We start from the raw sequence: 22,577 nt of genomic DNA on the forward strand, positions 1-22,577 counted from the left end.
CAGTCTAGACGTCGAATTTTTTGTAGATGTGGCTAACTTGGTTCAGCAGTCTTTGGGATTATCTTCCAAAATATGAGTGGGCCTCATCTTAGCAACTGGAGGCCTTAAAAGCAACTTTCATTTCCAAAATGAAAAACAACATAAAAAACCATGCCTGAGTGTCCAGGCTGCAGTTTAAGATATACTAACTATTCTGTCTTGCCTTACACATTTTGGACTTACTGAACTAACATACAGAATTTACAAATGCTCCTATTATGGTTCAACTTAAGAGTTAAAAAAAGAAAACAAACAAAAAATATCAGGCATAGATTGATAAGACAGCACCGTCTGGGCCAAAGTACTCAGCTACAAATCCATCTGACAGTGTTATCTCCCAGATTAGATTTCTTCAAGCGCCTATAAGAACACCATGAGAAAGTCAACAGAGTGCTTTTCTGAGCCGAGATATGGTTATTACAGCATCATTCTATCATGCAATCCTAGCCGAAAGGAAACAGGTGAGTCTGGCAAGTCACTTAGCCAGGGTCTCAGTTTCCTCAGCTATAAAGAAAGGAAGTTGGACTAGATCCCTTGGAGCTATAAAATCCTATGATTTCAAAGAGGTTTTCATCAGGTAGTACATAGATACTGAAACAAATCAAGAAAAGCTAATCCACGTGGGAGAGACACCTTGCATACATAAAGGAGTGAGGTGAAAGAGTGTGTGTAACCTCACAGTGATAATCCACAAACCAGAGGAGATTCAGATTTCTTGTCTCACATACAGTAATGCCTCAGTTGAGACCGTAACAATTATTAACTTGCAATCTAGCTCTGGAATAACGCTTACCACTGTGAGTTGCTGAAAAAAGAAATCCGATAAGCAAGTGAATAATGGAACAATTACTTCTAAGCCTTTTAGAAATATTTAATTTCATGCAAGCACTGAAACTTCAAATCGTTCTGTCACTAAAGGATTCACTTGGCTTTGGCTCTAGTTATCTCAACACTCAGCAATGAGACTAAATTTTGAAACCACATCTAATATTCAGTATATTCCTTTTTCTTATCAAGGTATCATTTTACCAAAAAAGGAAAGTGTATTTGAAACAAGCTCATGGTCTGAATAACTGTACATGAACTAAATAAACACAAATAAAATTAGATTTGGCTTTTATCCAGATCTTAGAGCAATTTCTGTTCTCTAAGTCAGTGAATTTCAAACTGTTTTTGTTTTCTCAGATATAACTACCCAGTTGTCTATTACATAGTAGACGGAAACAGATAAATGGGCCGGAACGAGCTACTAGGCACTAAGGGGAGGAGACACATGTACCCCAAGTTTGCTCAGTCTGCCTCTTAGGAAGGACTGTCCAGTCTGTGGTAAGGTTTCTCAGCAGCTCTCTATTCTGCTTGGACAGAATATATAGAGGGTAGCAGCCTCTATATAATAATTGTGATCATGTTACAAATAGTTCAGCTTTTTAAGACCAAGAATAAAATAGCAATTACAACATAAAAGATACGGTTCTATTTAAAGACACAACCTTTAATGGCATTTTTCAGGATGGTTTAATATATCAAAGTATCTTTATTCACAACACTAGCAGGTATATCTTACTTTTATGTTACACAAAGAAAACCTGAAAGTGAAAGCAATCATTCCTGATCACACAGTGTCAGGGGAAAATGAGGTCTCAGTTGATTTGTATGATTTCAATGACACTGAATCTAAGCTATTGCTACTCTACTGTTGATTCAGAGATGAACAGAATCTACCTTCAAGGAGCTCACAAACCAGAACTTTATTCAGCCCTTAAAGCAAAGAATACAGAGTACTGGAACGATCTACTACTGAGAGTACAATCACAGCCTCTTTTATAATAAAGGGAAAAAAAAAAAACTGCTTTGCAATGAAATACAGGATAACATGAACAGCAGACATTAGGGTAGAACCAGAACAGATCTATAAACACTGGAAAAAACATTTAGAAAAGATGGTATTTGGGGTGTTGAAAATAAATACATCTCTAGTGTCTAGATGTGGAACAGGACACTTCCAGCACGAAAACTGCAAACAGTGACCCACATAGATTCCCAGCTGTGGTGATCCTGATATTTCTCTGCTATGAACTCCAGGAGAATTCATTGGTGATAGCTTTACCAAGCCTCTTACTAAAAAATTCTGACTCCATGGATCTGGGAAAGAAGAAAAAAATTACCTCAAGTGATTTAATCTGAAATAAAGTTTAGGAGGAAGTGGGGAGTCAAGGAAGCCATGGCTATGGCAACATTAGACTTCAGGAAGTTGACTCTGGCAGCCATGACTATAAGGAAACTAAGAGGGGGATATCAGGCCCATGGATAGATAGAGCAGCAGCTCAGGCCAGAAATACAGAAGGCCTAAACAAGGGTAATAACCAATTATAACAAAAGGAAAACAAAAAAAACTGATCTGAAAAACTTCTTCAATGAAAGCTTGTTAAGACCATGTACTGGGGGATGAAGATGGTTTAATGGTTAAGAGCACTGGCTCTTCTTCCAAAGGACCCAGGTTCAATTCCCAGACCCACAAAGCAGTTCAAAATTGTCTGTAACTCCAGTTCCAGGAGATCAGACACACAAACACAAACATACATGCAGGTGAAACACCAATGCATATAAAATTTAAAAAATAAGTAAAATTATTTAAAAAAACAAAACAAAACAAAACACCGTGCCCTGATACATAGTGCAGATGTGAAGCTCAAGTGCTTTGGAGGGCTCTGATATGAGGATATGGGGATAAAGAGTTTCACCTTGGCCAAGGGCTGAGAAATTAGGGAATTATTTGAAGAGCTATCTATTAGACTACTGGAGGGGGGAAAAATGAGCAAGCCAGAACATACAGCTATATGGCAGGATTTTTTTCATAGCACCCCTCCCCTCCAGAACAAGGTCAGATTGGAGAACTACAGTGGCTCCCACAGCACTGGGACAGCAATTCTCATTGAGAAAGAATGGCGGCTCTAACTTCCTTGGCAGAGGGAAGGGTTTTCTTCTTTCTCAGCTGTTGGATGTTTCTCAGGTTTAAGAAAGAAGAAGCCAGGGTTATCTTGATGGGATCCTTTCACATTTCAGTCTTGCAGCAAACACAAATGGATTGTGTGAGTTCTCAGTATGCGGTAGAATTTAAGCATATTATTTTTCTCCTTTGGAAACAGAAAGCAAAAGAAGGAAGACAAGCTTGGAACATTTAATTTTAGCTAACAGAAAATTTTCAAACTAATTTCCTAGTCCATCTTAAGGTAATTATAAGCAAAATTTGTTTATTACCAGAAACATTATTTCAACAAAAATACAAGACAACTCCATCCTCCCATCTTTTCTCCAGGTTGCTGGACCTTAGCAAGCAGGTCAAGAGTGCTGCACACAAGCCTTCCACCCAGAACCCACTTTATCAGTGAAAATTCTCAGCGGCATCATGAATGGCTTGGGCTGAGGGAGATTTCGACATCACTCACAATCATCCCACAGGCCTAAGAAGCTATAAAGCCTGTATCCCCAATTCCCATTCCACCATCTCCTAATTAGAAGTTCCCAAGTATTAACAGCTACAGAAGAAGAATAATGGCTATATAGCATAATTGTTAAAGGAATTACTTATACAATAAACTAAATTATTAATAACCTAAAATTTATTACATACGTAATGTGTACTATTATGTATGTAATAAAATTACTACTTACATAATAAACATTTTGTAAGGAGAGGAAAATACATGATTATACTGCAATGTGATTTGTACTTTGATAACATAGGCAAATAGTCAAAGAAAGGCATATTTAGCTCAGCTTAGGCAGTTCAGTGAGGAAAAAAAAGGCAGTGAAAAGTGACAGTGGAGCTAACCCTAAAGCCAGGAAGGAGAACAACAGAAGAAATGTAGAGAACATACCAGAAAAAAAGAAAAGTGGGGTTTGGGATATTATAAGAAAGGCATAGGGAAATTTGGCATCTTGTTTTGTGACAGGATTATACAGCTCAGGTTGGTCTAAAACTTGAAATTCTCCTGCTTCTGCCTTCCATGTGCTAGGACTACAGATATGCTCTACTATGCCCTGCAGAATTTGACAACTTTAGATAACACCAGCCAAGAACTGGTAATTCCCAGATGTAACAATTATAGTTTTGTACATTCACTAATAAAACCCTGGAATCATGGCATATAACATCCTGTATTCATCATTCTGATGAGGTACAAATTTGAATCACCAACAGTGCAACACCAATCACCGGCATCTACAGAAGATAACTCCAACACCATGGTGGCAGAGTAATTCTTGATGCTTGTAGCAAGAATGTCTTCATTTAAAAATGAATTTACTTTTGAAATCTAATATACAAACATTTCCTGAAGTGGCCCAGAATAAAGGTAAAAAGGCAAAAGAAATATTCAGCCTATCTTTGAGAATTTAGTCTGCTGATTACAGTAACTGATCGCATGTTATTAAAATTGATACTATAAAAAGCAAGCAAAAATCAGGGACAAATTATCTTTTCTACACTCCCATTTTAATTCAGTTTTAATGCAAGCATATAAGGAGAGTGCTATTGTATTGCAGTTTCCTCTGATATTGAAGCACACTATCTTGCAGGGAAGTTTCTTAAGCCAGGAGGTAAACAACTCAAAATAGCTTCGGGAAGTCCCTGAAGCCAACCAGATTCACTAGGCTCCTAACTCTGAGAGAAAACAGTAAAGGGCACCGAGAATCATTCTCAGATGAGCCAAGCTGCAAAGACTCTGGAACCAGACTAGATACCTGGAACAAGTGAAAAATAGCCATGCTGCCTGGAAGAGGTTTAGATTAACTGAGCCACTTGGAAGGGACACTCTGTTGAGCTGCCTGCTGGCTATGCAGCATGTTCTATGTTCCCAGCCTTTGAGCTATCAGCCATGCTGAGATGGGTTTTGGTGATGCAGCTGTCTGAGTCATTTCTGCTCCATTCCCCCATAAATAACCCCAATAAAACTCACTGGTTCACCAAGATGGACTTTGGTGGTATCTGTACTTTGGTCAGTTGTGTGCTCCCTAGCTGGGGTGAGTAGATGTGTGAAGCATCTCCCCAGGAAAAGTTTTGTTGCACAAGAATTTGTGCTGTGCTCAGTAAGACCCTCTCTGAACCATGCTCACTACTGATGAAAGTACAAGGATAAAGAAGACAAGTACAACAATGGTGTGTTTTTTCAGTCTGTCTTACTGGTAGCACTGGGGAGAAACAGGAGACCATCATAAACAAGTAAAGCCGAACTGGGTTATGAAGCTTAATTACTGATATATAATAAATATTCTAGGACTAATTCTCAGGTCTCAATGCTCACTCTCTTCCAAGAAACAAACACAAAGCACAACATTTGGAACAAAAAACCTCTGAAGGTAATTTTCTTTGAGTACAAATTTCACAATCTATTCCAAAAATAGACAAAATATGGTAGATGTTCCAGATGCATGGTCATGAATCTCAAATTATAGAAAGCCTCACTCAGAGATCAATTCTAGTTATAGCATCTTACTAGGTATGTGACTTTATATTTATAACTATAATCTATGGGCATTATTGTGAATCTTGTTTTACTTATGAGTAAATGTAAGTATTTATATAAATAAGGTTTACAACACCTATCTCAAAAGGCTGTGATAGGAGTTAGTTGAGAATTAATGAAGCAAACACAATATATGAAAATAACATTAAAATGAATATTAGACAATTGAGTCATTGACTATTATAATAATGATAATTGTCATATAGCAAAATAAAAGGCAAATAGCAACTAAAATCTAAATCATAAAGTCGAACCATTCAAAATACTTTAAGACTACATTCAACTGACAGAAAAATACCAAGATTAAAAATAAATAAATATGAACAATGTTTCTATGAGAACAAATCAACTCAGAATCTGCACAAATGACTATGCGGCAATACAACGCACACTTACTATGCAAGTGAAGTCAACCATGCTGCTCCAGGTAGAGCAGGAGATAATAAGAATACAAAGCAAAGGGCAAAGGGAAGCTACCTGACTGACTCGGTTCACTTCCTCCTCTTCCTCCTCAGCTTCTTCCCCAAAAGAAAGTAAACTAAAGTTTCTATCAGAAAAGAAAATTCAGGAGAAAAGTTAGATGAAATTCATAAATGTTCCATTTTCAGGCAATAGCAAAGGTTTCTAAGTAATACATTTTATTTGTACAGTATCATTTAGTCTTCAGCAGGAGTGTTCCAGCATCCACAACTTTGAGCAAAGGGTTTGGCCTCAGACCACTAACGTTTCACCGAGTACCCTCAACTATTACCACAGGCTCACCCAAGGATATTACTGTAGTGTAGTTAGTCACGCATGACAGAAATAAGCTTTTGATAGTTATCAAAGCTAGAAGAAATCCTAAGTGTACTACAGGTGAGCAATTAAACTACTTTAACACCTGACAAATATATCTTAATGCTTTAAAACTAAGAAACACAAAGAGTTGATGGGTAGAAAATGTCTCAGGTCTTTCAAACTAAACAACAAAAACTCAGGTAAGATGAACTGTAAGTTATTAAAGTGCTCTCTTGAGTTTTGGAAAAAGAAAAACCTTTGGCAGCAATGGAGTATTTTTTTAATCTACATGCAAGCAATGATGCTGCATCATCCCTTGTTCTGAATAAAAGGGATGGTTTTATTCATTGTTCTGAATGAAAGCAAGATAATGAAAAACACACAAAGAAAGACTTCTATCAGGCTAAATGGTAATAATGAAACACTGTATCCTAACACAGTGACAATGACCTCTCAGCACCAATGAATTGGAGTCAGAAATTAATGGTGGGATCAAAGAAAATCAAACATACAGCACTAGAAAAAGGAATTTTACCACAAGACATCTACTGTTTGTTAAAGTGCCTAGTGACAGTTTATTAACACAGTCTAATGAATTAACTTTGTGGAAACCAGTATGTACTGATCACCTATACTTCAGGGCATTTGTATGTTAACCTAACAACCAGGTGTTATGCTTAATATAACCTCCGTTATATTTGCAATGAGTAGGCCAGTAGGTCACTGAATTTAACACTGATAAATAGGATGATACAATTTAGCAAAATGGCAAGTTGAAATCTAACTGTATTATTTTTAATGAAACAGGAAAAAATGTAAACAATATTAGTACAAATTAATAAATTATTAAGAAATAAACTGCTATTTTTAAGAAAAATATCTTTGAGAAAAACAGAATAATGAAATGGTTTTATTTAAATATATTTATAAAAAGATTATTTTGAATAGCACCAAAGTAAATTAAATAAAGTATGCAATCCTATAACACACATTAGAAATATTCTTTATAGTGTTCTTGTCCCCCCAAATTCTTTATACTAAGGAAAAATTAACTTACAAATAAGCAAATGTTTCTCAGTAACTTAGCTATGTAAATATAATGAATACTAAATATTTATTAGCACATATTATATGGCCATATGCAACAATTTCTAACTCAATTAAAGTCATTAAATGTAAGAAATGTTGACTTTAAACACCCTCCCACCCCCATCTCATAATTCTGTTAGCCCTCTGGTTTAAAATAACATTTCCCTTTATAGTAAACAATGACTATAAAAACAAATTAACTACATAAATTAGTGTCACTATTAAAGTTGGAAAAAATCTTTCTATTATAATTACTTTGTGCCTTTAGGCTTCAATTTCTTGATTTCTTCATCCGGTTTCTCTTTTTTGGGCCTTTTAATTTCTCTTGGAATGATGTCATCAAAAGGATTAAACAGAACCTATGAAAAGAAGCATTTTGAACATATTATTCCAGTTTTTTAATCTCATAAGAAAACTAAAAACAATATTGAAATGTACTGATACTAGGATCTAATTCGTCCCTACACACACTGCATTTGTACAGGAGTACAGAGTGCACTTCCAGTCACTTGCCCTCACTAATTGTCCCAAAACATGTTCTTTTCAAGAAAAAGATACTTTATTTGATACCTGTTTTACAGAAGGAAAAACATAAGGAACCAACTCAGATATTTGGACTCCATATCAAATGCTCTTAAGGATTGCCTCACTTCCTCAATAAAGACTAATTTAATTCACCCAAAATCCACTTCTGTAAGCAAAGAAACCTAATTCTGTTAACTTTTCATTATGAGTTGAGCTTTTCATTCTTTATACTGTCATCTAAAGTTCATATCAGAATCCAAACCCTTTAATTAAAACAAAAATCTATATCAGCAATTGTTCTTAAACACTGTATTTGGTATAAATCTTTCATCTAATGGTTTAAATGTGTTTGTTACATGGCACCTAGCAGCCATGTGCCTACCTCACAGCTTTTGACTCTATGTGGATTGCGGGGTCTTTCTTCATCATCAATGTCTACTTCTGTCAGGCGTAGCATGTTGTAGACTGTATCCCCTGTGACCTATCAAACAAAACACAGAACATGACGGCAAACATCTGTATTCATCTTTTCAGTAAATAGCATACTCCTGAAAGGATGTTTTTAAATAATTAAAGAGAATCTTTATATTTTTACTGAGACTATGTACAGTTAACAATGAAGGTAAAGCATGCTCACTTTAATACTGAAAAGCACAGAGAGGCTCAGTCTCTTAATAAGCCTCATATATTTCCAGTATATACTAATACCAGTTACTAAAAATAAACATACAATATCAACCTTCTTACTATGACAGTTCACTCAAAAATCACAAACAAACTTGGACTTAAAGCAGCTTAAGCATTAACATTGTGATAAATACTTTGCAGCTTATTGCCTAAGTTAATCTACACAAAGCCTCTAAAAATGAGAAGTAAGATTGCCTTCCTTGACAGAGGTTCAAAGAAAGTACAGACCCAAAGACTGCCATGCTGTATGTTCTCTCATGCCTGGGTTATATAGCAATGAGTGTAAAACACAGTACAGGATGGGAACTCAAGTCTCATCTTGCTAATAAAAAAAAAAAAAAAAAGTTACAAGTAGGAAAAAATCCATGATTGCCAGAAAAACCTGCATTAGGAATGCATCAAAGAACATGGCAGTACATATTTCCTAACTCCTGTCCTTAAGAGGTAAGCAACAATGATACATCTTACAGTTTGGGTATGACTCAAATTCAAAGGTTCAGTTGTCCAACTGTACTGAATTGTTTCCATCCTTTTATAGTCAAAACTCACTTTTGCCTAGGACATAGGGAAGCAATTCTTACTGAACCAGCAGAGGGGGCTAAAAAGCTATTAATATCTACTATGTCTAAGCATTAAATGCAGGGATATTCAGATGAGAAGGGAAGAGGATGAGGGAGAGACACCTTCAGGATCCCTCTCTAAAGAGAACTGTTGAAAATTCTATCGGAAGATCATGTTTTCATTTGTTGTTAAATGTCAGCAGGATTAAATAGATAACTGTTCAAAGTAATGATTCCAGTAAAGTTTTAATTACTAATACAACTTCCACTTTAAATTTAAGGGGATTTACCATTGGTAACTTTAAATTGTAAAATAGTTTTGGCTAAGTATCTTTTTAAAAGTACAAACAACACTGGCTAAGTGGCCTTAAGTAGCTAATGCCACCACTGTGACAAAGAATATGTGTAGACGACAAATGACTGGCTTAAAGTACCCAAAGTTCAGGTAGTCCTTTAAAGTTCAGCATAATAGGAACATACTCCATCATTTTCGAAAACAGTAAGTAAAACAGCATAACATTTTTGAAGACAGACATTATGTGTTAATTGTGGATGTACCATAGAAACTTAAAGAGTATCATAAAACCAAAACCGAACTACACACTTAACAAATGGACACTAACCTTTCCAAAGATGGTGTGCTTATTGTTAAGTTCATCTGCTCGACCCAGGGTAAAGAAAAACTGGCTGCCATTATCATGTGGACCAGCATTTGCCATGGCAACCAGTCCTCTCCTATTAAAACGCAACCTGGAGTGAAATTCATCCTGCAAGAATGAAAGAGATTTAGTGACTGTTCTCAGTCACAAGACCCTTCATATTCAATCAGCTATGCAGCAGACTAGTGAGGCTCAGACAATTTCTAATAAAAAATGCTGAAGCTTTATTTAACTGATTTTGAAGTACAATCAAATCCAAATTTACTATCTGTTCAATCTTCTTCAACCTGAATTCAGCAACTTGTATCTTCTAAATATATTCAGCCACATAGCTGTTTATGGAAGTCTACATACACACAGAGGAAGGGACTCAGAGGGACTCAGGGTCTAATATCATTTCCCTACGAAAGAAACCTATCTTTGAGTCACTGTGAAGCCGCCAGCTAGTCTCCTTCCAATCTGGATCCACATGTTTTGAAGCAGTGGCTTTCTTCTTGTTTTTTTTTTTTTTTTTTTTTTTAAATTCAGAGACCTAATCAAGTTGTGTTAGTGATTTTACTGTGCTTTTAAAAGCCCTAAGAATCCCTAAGTTGACTCTTCAGGGATGGCAAGAGTCTCACTTGGCAGATTGTAACAGTGCAGGACCACTGTTCCTTGGGTACTTTCCTTGTTCTGAGAGCTACTTAGGATTTCCCCTCAGACCTACACTGGGATCATCTATGATACACCCATCTCTGTAATCAGTGCTTTTCAAGCATTAGATGCTATTTTTCTTTAATACATTCTTCTTAAGAGTTGAACTCAGTCCATTGCACCAGGAACCAGAGAGCCAAACAACTTGACCTCTGACTGATAGCTTTCAAAAGGAATGAGAGTAAAATACTCCTGTTGTTTAAATCCCCTGAATGTGTGGCATTTCTACACCATGTGTCCTGGACAGTTCTATGTCAGTTTGACACAAACTAAAGTCATCTGAGAGGAGGGAACTTTGATTAAGAAAATGCCTCCATCAGATCAGGCTGTAAAGCATTTTCATGGTTGCTGGTTAATGGTAGAGGGCCTAGCCCACTGTTGGGTGGTACCATCCCTGGGTTGGTGGTTCTGGGCTCCACAAGAAAGCAAGTTGAACAAGGAGCAAGCCAGTAAGCAGCACCCCTCCATGGCCTCTGCATCAGCCCCTGCCTTCAGGTTCCTGCCCTGCCTGAGTTCCCACCCTCACTGCTTTTGATGACAGGCTGTTATGTGAAACAGTGAGTGAAATAAACCCTGTCCTCCCCTAGTTGCTTTCGGTCATGGTATTTTACCACAACAACAGTAACCCTATTGTAGTATTTTAAAATAACAAAGCAAAAATCTCAGAAAGGAAACACCAACAGAGAAGTTAGGATAAACAATGGGATTAAATTAAATTAAATAAATATCCTGATACATGGATATTTCCTACAAAGTAGAGGTCCTAAAATTATGAGATGTGATTAACAGTGACAACTGAGATTTTTTTAAATACTGTGTCTTACTTTCCAGGGTGACTATAGTCTGGAGACAAAGTTTAAAAAGAAGTTCCACTGTTTTTCTCAACAATCAAGATCATGCTGTTGTGAGAAACTGTGGCACATGCCAGCAATCCTAGCACGCAGGCGGCTCAGGCACAAAGACAGTCACAAATTTAAGGCTAGTCTGTACTATACTGAAATTCTAACCAAGGCAACATAGCAGGACCCTCGATAGAAACTTTGAAATAATTAGAAATAACAGTGACCCAGGAAAAGATGAAAGGAGTCTCCAGACACTCTTTCCTACTAGAATAAATATGAAGTTTTCAAAAGTTTCCTGGTTTTTAGAACCACTGACAGTTATTCACTCAAAGAACCATATTTAAGTCCATAATTGTCCCTAATTTCTTAAACAGATTAACTCTTTTCCTTCTTAAGTTTATGCTAGTACTCAAGAAGTCACAGTCCAGACTAGAGAAATGGCTCAGCAGTTAAGAGCACTTGTTAATCTTGCAGAGAACCTGGATTCAATTCCCAGAATCCACATGGTACTTCACAACCATCAATAATTCCAGTTCCAGGGTTCCAATGCCCTCTTTTGACCTTGGCTGTCAGCAAGCAGCACATGGTAAACTTAAAACATTCAAACAAAACATTCACACATAAAACAAATAAATCTAATAAAAAATTTAAATAAGAAATTATGTATCCATTTTTGATTAATATATCTTTTCCCTAATATTTTTAGCTCTTCCTTCTGCTCACTTATGACTGTCAATCATGCATGGCTTTGTGCTATAGCATTCTTTTGTGGACAGTAAGTACATAATATACAGTAAGCTCCAGTGTGGAAGCTTGGTTCCTCAAAAGCTTTATATTGGTCTTAATCCCTGGTGCAGCTGTATTTGTGGCTCTGACAAGGTGGTGATCGTTATAAACATGAAAAGCTGAGAAGAAGTCATAAGGGTTGTGTTCCCATTCTAGTCCAATAGGGTTCATGGCCTTAAAAGCAAAGATCAGGGCATCAGACCTGGCTGTTTCATCCCCAGAGCTCTTCAAGGCAGGAAGTGGGGCGGTCAGACACTATGACTTGGACTTCCTAGCCTCCACAACTGAAAGAAAGAAATTCTCATTTCTCCCCAGACTGTTGTAGCCCAAGGAGACTACTGAAAATTCCATATAATATTTAAATCAAATTATTTTAATCTAAAATAGCACATGCAATGTTTAAAACTTGGCTGTTGAGCTGGGCCTGCACACCTTTAATCCTAGCATTTGGGAGGCAGAGGCAGGCGGATATCTGTGAGTGTTTGAGGCCAGCCTGGTCTCCAGAGCGAGTGCCAGGATAGGCTCCAAAGCTACACAGAGAAACCCTGTCTTGAAACCAAAAAAAAAAAAAAAAAAAAAAACTTAGCTGTTGAGATCAGACAAACATCAAGAAATACACCATATGCACTTCTTCCTGAATCCTGCTTCTCTCTCTCTCCCTCTCTCTTATAGCAACCCTTAGTTCTACCTTAACTTAATCTAGCACAAAATAAATCAGAAAGAATGCTTGGTAGGGAAGCTATGTGTCTCTAGCTTCACCAGCTGTCATCCAGCAACTTTCAACCATGGACCAGGTAATGCAGTTTGCTAGGCCAGTGGCAGTTTGTCAAGGACTCAAGTCGGCTGGTAAAAAAATGCACCAAACCCCACAGAAAAGAATTCCAGAAGATTGCCATGGCCACAGCCATAGGGTTTGCTATCATGGGATTCATTAGCTTCTTTGTGAAACTGATCCATATCCCTATTAATAACATTATTGTGAGTGGCTGAGTGCTTTCTCTTCGTGGGAACTAGTGAACAAATGAGGGTGTGAGAAGCTCATGAAGTAAAAAGTTGCCTGTATACTTTGTGGTTTCTTTTTCTTTCCTCCTCCATAAGAGGTTTTCTATTCTAAATTAAAATAATTTCAAAATAAACATTTTTTCCATGACAGAAAAAAAAAAAGAATGCTTGGTAGGTAATATTTGTTCCTATCTCTAAATAATTCTAACTCCATTGATTTTTTTTTTTTTTTTGTTCACTACATGAGACATTTTTCTTATGGGACACTATTACTTTGGAAGAAGCACTCCAAGCTGACTTAGAATACAATAAATTGATCTGACCTTGAACGGTGCTCCATAGATGGACTCTCCACCAGTCCCGGTGCCTGTGGGGTCTCCACCTTGGACTATGAAACCAGGCACAACTCTGTGAAAAATGGTGTTGTCATAGTATGCTGAAAAACAATATAACAATTTCTAAAAGTCAGTGTGGCTTTAGTAATCATAATTAATAGATAAAGAGAGCCACAGATTTAATTTCCAAAATGTTACATATGCTTTTAGACTAGAACCTTTCCTATAAAACATTCAATCTTCAAAACACTATAGGCTTCTACAGAAACAACAGTGCTTTAGTTTTAGTTTTTGTTTTATCTCCAGAATTTTCTCAAAGACAAGAAGTTTAATACATCAATGGCTCTCAACTAGGTGAGAGAGAGGAGCAGCAATTCTGCATCCCAGAGGATATTTATCAACATTTTGAAATATCACAACTGGAGAAAACTCCTGGAATACAAGATGGCAAGAATATTGTCAAACACCCTAAAATCTAAAGGGTTGTCTGCACAGCAATGACTAACCCATCCCAAATGCCAACAGTGCTGAGACTGAGACTCTTCCCCTGACAGGAAATTAACTTACCAATATACAAGATTATACAAACCCACAGATACTAAAGTTATTAACTGATCATAGTTCTAGCACTGTCCACCTGCAGTCCCCTCAAACAAAATGTTCAGCAAATGAAACACACAATATATATTTTATTCCAATCAAAGTCATTCACTTAAGTGACTTTCAGAAATCAATATAAAATTAATAAATTTAAATATGTTCTATATTATAAATATATTTTTAGCCACAAATATTCAGCACAGATGAAATATGGTATCCCATAGCATTTATTCTCTGAAACCAGAATCATTAAGAAGGAAAAAGTTAACTTAGATAAGATAGAAGCATGGTACCCATTGAGTTATAGGGTATCCTCTCTAAACATTGAGAATCAGTAGCCTTTTGCTTTGTTTCTTTCCTTCTTTTGTAACAGTTTTATACCATGTTTAAGACTGGCAATTCTCAAAATGTATTTATTTTAGATGTTTTCCTAACTATAAGCAAAGACCTCAAAGTCCAAGGTTAAATTCGTAATGACATATCTTTGAGTTCTACAAAGAATGTGACCATCTTTTAACAAAAAAACCTGTTTCATCAAGGGCCATGTGGGAGACTGAACTCCTCCCTCCCTCTCTCCCTCCCTCTCTCCCAGGCTTCTGTCCATTTTCTTTTCATTCTGAAAACTATGCATTGCTGCTGCTGTTGTATTGAAAGGTGCATTACAAGACCCAAAAACATCCTAACTTCTTTGAATCAGACATTCAAAGAAATAAATGGAGTTGTATATACACATATTTTTTTAAAATAAGTGATGTGTGTTTTGACTACATGTATGTCTGTATGCCACATTCATGCCTGGTGACCTGAAGGCCAGAGAGGGCATTGGATCTCCTGGAACTTGAGTTACAAACATTTGTGAGCTGCCATGTAGTTGCTTGGAATTGAACCCAGGGCCTCTGGAAAAGTAGCCAGTGCTCTTGACTGCTGGGCCATCTCTCCTGCCAGGAGTATCTTTTTTAAAAAAAAAAATTAGTCTTCTCAGGTTTTTAGTTAGCTTTCCCAACAATAATTTTATTAAATTCTTGCCTGTTTCATTATGAAAATTGCTCTGGTTATTTCTATGAATTTTCCATTCTTTACTTCTAACTCCTGGTCTTCTTATAAATGGGAGAATAATATTTTTTTTTTTTTTGATGCAAGGAAGCTATGTCAGCATCAAGCTGAACCGCTGAACCTCATGTTTATTTCATTGTCACATTCTATCCAGATACTTTCTGTTTCTTCATTCACCTGGTCCTGGACTGCATTTACCATTCATTCTTTCTCGTGTTTTTGTAATTCCACTCTCCTGTAAAATTTGAGCTTTTGACTTCACACTTATTCCCAGAAGTCAGACTTCTCTGCCTCCTTTGTTTCTTAGTTTTGTTGACAGTTATCCGAGGCGTCCCTAACTAAACTACCTGTCTGATTTGATTTCCTGCCTGCCTGCCATAGCAATTATTAATAATGGTCTTTGCAGACTATTTTCTTTGTCTGATTTGAGGGATTTGATTCTTTTATTATTATTTCTTTAATCTTCCCCCTGCAGTGTTATATTTACCTAATTTCTATTTGGAGAGCTTTGTCTATGTCATACAAGAGGATACTGTGGATTCTTAAATACCTAGTTTCTCACCCAAAATATTGTTTTCTGATGCCATGAATAACACTGTCTCTAAAAATCAGGTATAACTAGAAGACACTGATTTGCCACCACTGGAGGTATTTGAAGTCATATGTAATGCATTCTAGAAGCCAACCAGAAACAGTAAAGAATTTATGGAATATATAGCTGCATACAAAATTATCCATGAACAAAAAATACCCAAGTGAATATAAAATTTTGCCACGTTTCTTACAAAGAAAAATAATCATGTTATGACTCAAATTGGTAACAGATTAGTGAATTCCAGGTGGTAAGCTTTGTGGAAAAACAGACTTTGAATGAAATAGTAAAAATTGGTTATACTTAAATGAAAACAGGGTGAGAAATGTACCAGAGAGAGGGGGGGAGGAGGGAGAGAGAGAACTAGTATGAGGATATGCAGAGAGGAAAGGGAATGTTCAGGAAATAGAGAGAAGGGCTGACTGAAGGCATATGATTAATGGGATGGAAAATAATGGAAAGCTAGGAAGCCAATCTCCTAAAAATTCAAATGTTATGTGCACAGGCAGAAGGCAAAGAAATGAGAGAGAGACCAGATAAGCAGCAATTACAGTCATGGAGATGAAAGTCCAGGCTGTCTGAGGAAGAAGTTGAAATTTGGTTTAGTGGTAGCTAACAGAAGTTTCCCGTAGAGAAGACCATTACACCATCAGATCAATTAGGCACAAGAAGGGAAGAAATGAATAGAGTTCTGAAAATAATAGTCTTTTGTCTAGAGACAACACAAGAGTGGAAAAGGTAACACAGTATGAGAGGCAAACTTAAGGAATATCCATATTTAAAGAATGAAAGCTGGAATGAGTGGCAAGTAGCAGAAATGAATGTCAGGCATGACCTGTGTCTGTTAAGAGTATCACAAATTATAGTTTATCTGGGGGAAAGCTGTGATTCCTACAGCCTATTTCTTTATGCATTGTTCAACAGCATCATGTTGCTGACACCAGACCTCAATGTGAAAAGCACATGGTGGTTTATTCTTTTCCTTCTTTAAAAAAAGGGTTTTACTTAGAGTCTCACTGTGTTGGCCAGGATAGTCTGAAACTACAAATGTTTTTGTATATCAACCTCCAAAGTTATGGAATTACAGGGGCAGGCCAAAATGCCTAACACACTGCCATTATCTGTCAACTAAGGCAAGTCTCTCCCCAGAATGATATTGACGGCAATACTGACCTTCCAAACAAAGTTGAATGAAATTTCTGCATGCCTTTGGAGCTTCTTTTGACCACAACTCTATGTCAATATCTCCAGCCGTAGTTTTCAATAAAACCTATTGAAAGAACATGACATCATATTAAGTATTTATTTTGCTTGATAATTGGCAATGCAACTGGCAACACTGACTATTGAATTTTTAATTTTAGAAGAAATATTATAAACTCTGGGTTTTGTTGTTACACTGAACAAATGTCAAATATTCATTATTAGCCAATCATCATTAGATGATTTAACACACCATTTTCAGAAAAAGGTAAGGGGGAAAAAAAAGCAGCTACTCTTTCTAATCACAGAAAACAAATTTCACTCATTTAAAAAACAAGAGTGAGAATCTATTACTATTTCTCATTGCTTTATTTCCAATAAAATTGGTTAGAAAATTATGAAATTAAGAAGTAAATGAACCCATTGAATTATGACAGTATTAGACAATTTTACAATCATTCATTTGAAATTGCCTTTGAACCCTATTTTTGTATTAAAATCATGCTCTAATTTGGAAATAAATATTTTTTCTGTGTATGCATGTATGCAGATGGAATATATATGTGTGCATGCAGAGGCCAGAGGTCGACTTTGTGTGTCTTTCTCCATAGCTCTTTACCTTAACTTTTTTATATAGCTCTTCTACTGAACCTGGATCTCACCAATTCAACTAGACTGGCTTGTGAGTAAGTTCAGAGATCCACCTGTCTCTGCCAGTCCCCGAACCCCCAGTCTGGGATGTTAAGAGAAGATATGTAATCTGTGAGGTTAAGATGTCTTTATTAGATAAACGCCAGCCAAAAGCAAGCCAGAGCGTGCCAGGGGCAGCAAGGCAACGGAGACCAGAGAGAAGCCCCCCCCCCCCCCCCCGTGCCTTGTCTGTCCCTTTGAACCCTATACTGCATCACCCTGACATCACCTTGACCACGCCCTAACAGATGTGGTTGGGCACACCTGAAGCCAGCTTCTAGCAGGTATGGCTTACAGTGTCCCCTACACTGGAGTTTCAGATACATGCCACCATGCCCAAATTTTCACAAGGATATTGGGAATCCACATCAAGCAGCACTTTATCAACTGAGTCATCTCTAGCTCCTTTATATTTGGTGGGGGAGGGGTTGTTTTGATTTTCAGCCAGTCTTATAGCCTTGTAGTCCAGAATGGCCTCAAACTCACCTGGTCTTTCTCTCTATCTCCAAGTACAGGTATATGTCACCAGCAGGGCTGGGGAGTGAAGCCAGTACCTTGTGCATGCTAGGCAAGTCCTCTACCAACTTAGCTAGAGTCCTGGCCCAAATGGTTATGTCTTAAAAGTCATCATCTCCATAATAGGTAGTATATTTAATAGTCCCCCTTTTTACTGGCTCACGGCAATAGTTTCTCTTTGGTGGAACCAGCTGCTATATAACAACCAGAACCTCTGCTAAGACCAGAGGATGAAACAGCTTATTCAACAACTGGGTCAATAACTACAAACAACGAAAAAGAATGTTGGTCCCTAAGTCTGAACATTGTGGCACAGCTGGAGTCTAATTTCTCCAGTATCAACTTTTCTTTTCTACCCCATGTGTAGAAAAGTTGATTAGTGTCAATAATCTGTGGCCACCACACAGAATGCTTTTGCAAAGAAACACTGCAGAATAACTAAAACTAAACTGATCCTCATGAGGAGTCTGCATCCATGATGTAAGTCACACTTTTCTTATTTTCTAAAACTTGTCATGACCAGTTTTGGAAATGAGGGGAGTTTAAAAAGCATCCAGGAAAGCCTGGCCTTTTAAGCATACCCTAGGAGTTGTAAACTGAATGAGAATGCTTTCAATAGCAAAATGAGAAGAGCATCTCACTGCCAGCTCCCAACCCAATACATATTTGCTACCACTTTCAGAAGCTTAGGAAATGCTATAATAAATTATATAACACTGATGAATGCATTACATCTTTGGGACCTTTTCTGGCAACATACAGCTCTTTTACACTACTCTTCAGGTACTATGAAAAAGAGAAGTGAAAATATCTACATCATGCTACATGTTTAATGGTTTCCTTAACCCATAAAGAAATATAAAAAAGGTCAGGCATGGCAGCATATGCTTTTAATGATAGCACTCAGGAGGTAGAGGCAGGCAGATCTCTAGGACTTCTAGGCCAACCTTTATGTAGCAAGCCCTAGGTCATCTCAAACTGTTTTCCTTTATTACATTTTCTGTGTGTGTGTGTGTGTGTGTGTGTGTGTGTGTGTGTTATACAAACTGAAGTTGGATTATTCCCTCTTTCTCAGAATTAACCTGAAACGACACTAAGCACTCTTTCCCGAAGACCTAACCTATTTCATTATAACTTGGATCTTTGGGGAGACCTAGACTTTTGTTCTCAGCTACCTTTTTAAGAATTCTGTGATGTTACATACACCATGTTTAAAAATAGTTCAGATTGGGGGATGGAGAGATGGCCCATCAGGTAAGAGCACTGGCTGTTCTTCCAGAGGACCTCGGTTCAATTCCCAACACCCACATGGCAGCTAACAGCTCTGTAACTCAACTTCCAGGGTACCCAAAGCCCTCATAGAAATGCAGGCAAAACACCAATACAGCACATAAATAATAAACTAAAAAAAGGTAATTCAGATATAATTTTGTATAAAATATAGCAAAAAATGAATATATATCAATAATTTCAACCTGTTAAAGAGTTCACTAGCTTTTGGTACATTCACAGAGTTTGGAAACCACTGACCCTATTTCCAAAGCATTTCACTACCACAGAATGAAAGGAAACCTTGACCATTTTCAGTCCCTCTCTACTCCCCTACCCTCATCCCTTGGCAATCACAAATTTTTTTCAGTTTATATAGACATTGCAAATAAAACATTTAATATAAAGAGAATCATACAAAATGGGCCTTCTCATGTACAATTTCTTTCACCAAATATACTTTGAAATTAAAGAAGTCTGTCTTCCTGTTCTCTGTATTTAGGCTTAAAATGTTTTTAAAAGCTCAGTAGATCATAAACAATGGTGTTATAATCTTAGAGACAAATATTTCAGGACAGAACAAATATTTAATACAAAGTTCATTTGTAACAATAATAAATGGAAATATGTATTCCCAACAATCTCCATAACTTTTAATTATTTGACAGACTTCCTATGCTTCCTATGCTTAAATGCTAACATAGTTTTCTTATATTTGTACATTGTATTTATTTTGTTCCAGACGGGGTCTCACTGGGACTTTGTGGACCAGACTGGCCTTGAACACACAGAGCTCTGCCTTCTGAGTGCTGATATTAAAGGCATGTACTACCACACCTGGCAAGTTTTTACATTTTTTTTATTTATTGTTTTCAAGACAGGTTTCTTTGTGTAGCCCTGGCTGTCACTGAACTCAGAGAATATCCTGCCTCTGCCTCCCAAATGCTAGATTAAAGATGTGTGCCACTACACCAGGCTAAATTTTTAATTATTAATCTTATCTTTAAAATGAAGTTTTTGGCCGGGCGGTGGTGGCACACGCCTTTAATCCCAGCATTCGGGAGGCAGAGGCAGGCGGATCTCTGTGAGTTCCAGACCAGCCTGGTCTACAAGAACTAGTTCCCGGACAGCCTCCAAAGCCACAGAGAAACCCTGTCTCAAAAAAACCAAAAAATAAAATAAAATTAATAATAATAATAATAATAATATGAAGTTTTTAAAGGTTGGCTTAGTTAATGTAGCCACCATATATCCATATCATTAAATAATTACTCTATACAAAAACTGACTGACAAGTACCTGGACTTGTGTGTGTGTGTGTGTGTGTGTGTGTGTGTGTGTGTGTTTAATATGGGTTCTGGGAATACACACACACACACACACACACACACACACACACACAAATATATAATTAAACAAATAAAGAGAAGATAATGCAAATAGACACGTATTTTCTCCCAGTGTCTCAGGAATAGTGGTCCAAGCCCTAAAATATGCCCTCATTAGTACCATCTCTGAGAACAAAGTACCACAAATTACCCTTCCCTCCACATGCTCTTTTGTCAAGGTGTTCAACTTCAAAGTTGAGTTTTCCACCTACTAGCTTGGACTGCCTGGACATATCCACCAGTTCTCACCCAACTAACTTCCTTCTATAAAAACAGGCATATTAGCCCCATAGATTTGATGTGAGGATGAAATGAGCTGTTATTCATATAATACTAAGCTGCACACAAATCAAGAAACACTACCACACATATATATCGCTGCTGAGAACTTACTTCTAGAAAAAAAATGTGTGGTTTGGACACATTGCACACCTTAAAACTTTCCACTGATAAGCTACTAAATTAATAATGTCTTTTTCCTCCTTCAGCCATGATGGCATTCAGAAGTAAGCTGGTGTCATACATCAACTTCTTCCTATGTGATACCATGCTTACTGAATAAGGGAAATGTGCCCCATTGACTCTGAATCCAACTACACCCCTATGGTGCCTAATGGGACATTAGGCAGTAGAGACTCTAAAAAGTTATAGACTATGCTTTATGTTCTCCTCCAGCCTGTTTCTATTCGGAAGAAAAACAGTATTCATCATAATTTGTAACTGTATTTTTATTTACACAATTATTTTATCAAATCACAGTTCCTTTAACTGATTCAACAATAAAAGGGGTGATGATGGATTTTCTTCCAGTGCATCCTTAAGACCTAACATAAAACCTTGCATGTATTTTGCAGGAGAAAAAAATGTTGAGCCGAGGAAATAAATGATTGTAGAGAAAGGCATGGTCTCCAAGTTAAATAACAACCAATTTAACAATCTTAGCACAAATCTTTAAAAAAAAACAAAACAAAACAAAACAAAAAACAGACACTAGAAGGCGCCCACATGAATTGGATCAAGGAAGTTAAGGGGCCAGCAGACTAGGGAATAGAGAAGTTGCTCAAAAGGATTCTTTCAAAAATACACTGAGACGTGTCAACGTAAATAATGTTGATGCAACACTGTCCAAGAGCAGTGTGTGGACGACAGTTCTTTTGGTCTTTCCAACTCTAAGAACCCGACACCTGTCCCTCCGTCCCCGCCCTAAATCAGGGAGCTCTCAATTGGGGTGTCCAGGTGTGGTGGAGCGGTTCTCACCTTCCCATTCGTGGGCGGCTCCTGGATGTAGATGTTACTCATCTTGGTCAGTGGTCAGAACTCCGCTCCTTAGTGTGGTCGCGAGTGAATGGCGGATCTCCGAAGGTGTCCGCCTGTTAGCAGACAATTCTTTAACTTAGATACTTGGGGAAAACTTGACTCGTTCAGAGTTGGGCAAGACAGCCGTACTAAACACTAGTTAGTCCCCAAACTAGCCACTCATGGACGCCGCCATGTTGCTCTCGGACCTTAGCACCGCTAACTCCGGAGGGGGGAAACTCGGTGTCCTTCGGGTAACTAGAAAATATTATAAGACTTCTGCAACTTTAGAGAATTGGTCATGTTAACTGTCATAATAGTTAAAGGACCAATCCGTAAATCCCAGTGCTGCGTCCACGTCAGGTATTCGCAGATGGCACTCACCTCCCGAAGCTGGCCAGAATGGTTCCGACCATGTGTGCTCCGCGATAGGACTCCCCTGGAAACTGCA

The 22,577-nt window shown here is 37.4% G+C and overlaps 1 protein-coding gene and 1 pseudogene across 1 annotated transcript in view; one reads left to right on the forward strand and one right to left on the reverse strand.

Annotated features, from left to right (window-relative positions):
• Cwc27 (CWC27 spliceosome associated cyclophilin) overlaps positions 1–22,497 on the reverse strand; it is a 180,863-nt gene extending 158,366 nt beyond the window's left edge. The window contains exons 1-7 of the mRNA XM_027401531.2: positions 22,088–22,497; positions 16,938–17,034; positions 13,508–13,620; positions 9,826–9,969; positions 8,338–8,436; positions 7,686–7,789; positions 6,042–6,111 (exon numbers count right to left, since the gene is read on the reverse strand). Of these exons, the coding sequence (XP_027257332.1) occupies positions 6,042–6,111; positions 7,686–7,789; positions 8,338–8,436; positions 9,826–9,969; positions 13,508–13,620; positions 16,938–17,034; positions 22,088–22,129 (669 nt within the window). The 5' untranslated portion in view covers positions 22,130–22,497. The remainder of the gene's footprint in view (positions 1–6,041; positions 6,112–7,685; positions 7,790–8,337; positions 8,437–9,825; positions 9,970–13,507; positions 13,621–16,937; positions 17,035–22,087) is intronic.
• On the forward strand, positions 12,968–13,227 carry LOC103160162 (annotated as a pseudogene).
• Positions 22,498–22,577: the final 80 nt, after the last annotated feature.

This window comes from Cricetulus griseus, chromosome 2, assembly GCF_003668045.3.
Source record: "Cricetulus griseus strain 17A/GY chromosome 2, alternate assembly CriGri-PICRH-1.0, whole genome shotgun sequence".
In the NCBI taxonomy this organism is placed as follows: domain Eukaryota; kingdom Metazoa; phylum Chordata; class Mammalia; order Rodentia; family Cricetidae; genus Cricetulus; species Cricetulus griseus.